Source organism: Cariama cristata, unplaced genomic scaffold (genome assembly GCF_000690535.1).
Source record: "Cariama cristata isolate BGI_N322 unplaced genomic scaffold, ASM69053v1 scaffold23673, whole genome shotgun sequence".
Taxonomy (NCBI): domain Eukaryota; kingdom Metazoa; phylum Chordata; class Aves; order Cariamiformes; family Cariamidae; genus Cariama; species Cariama cristata.
Window position 1 is genome coordinate 23,381 of NW_009610526.1, and position 1,027 is coordinate 24,407.

At 63.8% G+C, this 1,027-nt stretch overlaps 1 protein-coding gene across 1 annotated transcript in view; it reads left to right on the forward strand.

Moving 5' to 3' along the window:
* TM6SF2 (transmembrane 6 superfamily member 2) overlaps nucleotides 1–1,023 on the forward strand; it is a gene marked incomplete at its 3' end in the record, with an annotated part of 3,385 nt that extends 2,362 nt beyond the window's left edge. Inside the window, exons 2-5 of the mRNA XM_009697925.1 lie at nucleotides 8–164; nucleotides 358–461; nucleotides 611–693; nucleotides 898–1,023. Of these exons, the coding sequence (XP_009696227.1) occupies nucleotides 8–164; nucleotides 358–461; nucleotides 611–693; nucleotides 898–1,023 (470 nt within the window). The remainder of the gene's footprint in view (nucleotides 1–7; nucleotides 165–357; nucleotides 462–610; nucleotides 694–897) is intronic.
* Nucleotides 1,024–1,027: the final 4 nt, after the last annotated feature.

The window sequence follows — 1,027 nt, forward strand, 5'->3', positions numbered from 1 at the left end:
GAGGCAGGGAGCGGAGATCTGAGGGGAGCGCTGGGACCCGCTCGGAGCTGGCTCGCTCTCCCGCAGTGTTTGTGGTTTTCTCCTTCACCTCCGTCGTCGACTTGATCATCTCGCTGGAGGAGGATGGCTACATTTCTGGCTTCATGGAGGTCTTCGTCAGAGAGGTACCACCTCACCCCGCCGAGGGCTCTCGTGCACCCGGGTCAAGCGCGGATGCTGCTCCTGCTCCCGAAACTGCTCCGGCCGCAGAGGGACCGTGCACGGAGCATCCCTGGCTCCCATGGAGTCCCCTGGGGATGGGGGGTGGGAAGGCGTCTGTCCCCACCCCGTATGATCCGCTATTTTCCGAACGGGCAGGGCGAGCCCTACCTGCGCACTGCCCACGGCATCATGATCTGTTACTGGGACGGCATCGTCCACTACGGGCTCTACCTCGCCATGATCGCGGCCATCGGCCAGAGGCGGGCGGGGACGCGGGGAGAAAAAAAACCGCGTGGTGTCTTCATGGATCGGGACCGCGGAGGGGCTCGTGGGGGTTGGAGGATCCCGAATTTATTGAGGAGGGGAGCTCTGAGCCTGGTGGAGGTGTCTGACCCCGATGTCTCTGCAGAAAGAGCTACAGGAACCTGGGTCTCTTCTGGCTGGGCTCTCTGATGATGAGCATCGTCGTCTTCCTGCTTGGGAACCTGATAGGTACAGGGGAGGGGGCAAAGGGGGGCTCGACTCCTCATCCAGCCCTTGCTGATCCCTCCAGGCTGCCTCCATCCCCCCGTCTGTCCGTCGGGGTTGCCCCCAGGCACGGTGGAGGAGGAAGGTGCTGACCCGGGGGCGAGCGGCAGCTATCCATACTGGGTGCTGAGCACTCGGCCGTGCCTATCCTGTGCTCTCCTTCCCCAGGGAAATACAGCTCCGACCTCAGCCCTGCCTTCCTGCTCAACCTGCCCTACCTCCTCATCCCCATCTGGGCTGGAGGAAGGCTCTTCCAGCAGCCCAAGGCCCTGCCGTGCCTCAGCCCCGAGAAGGTGAC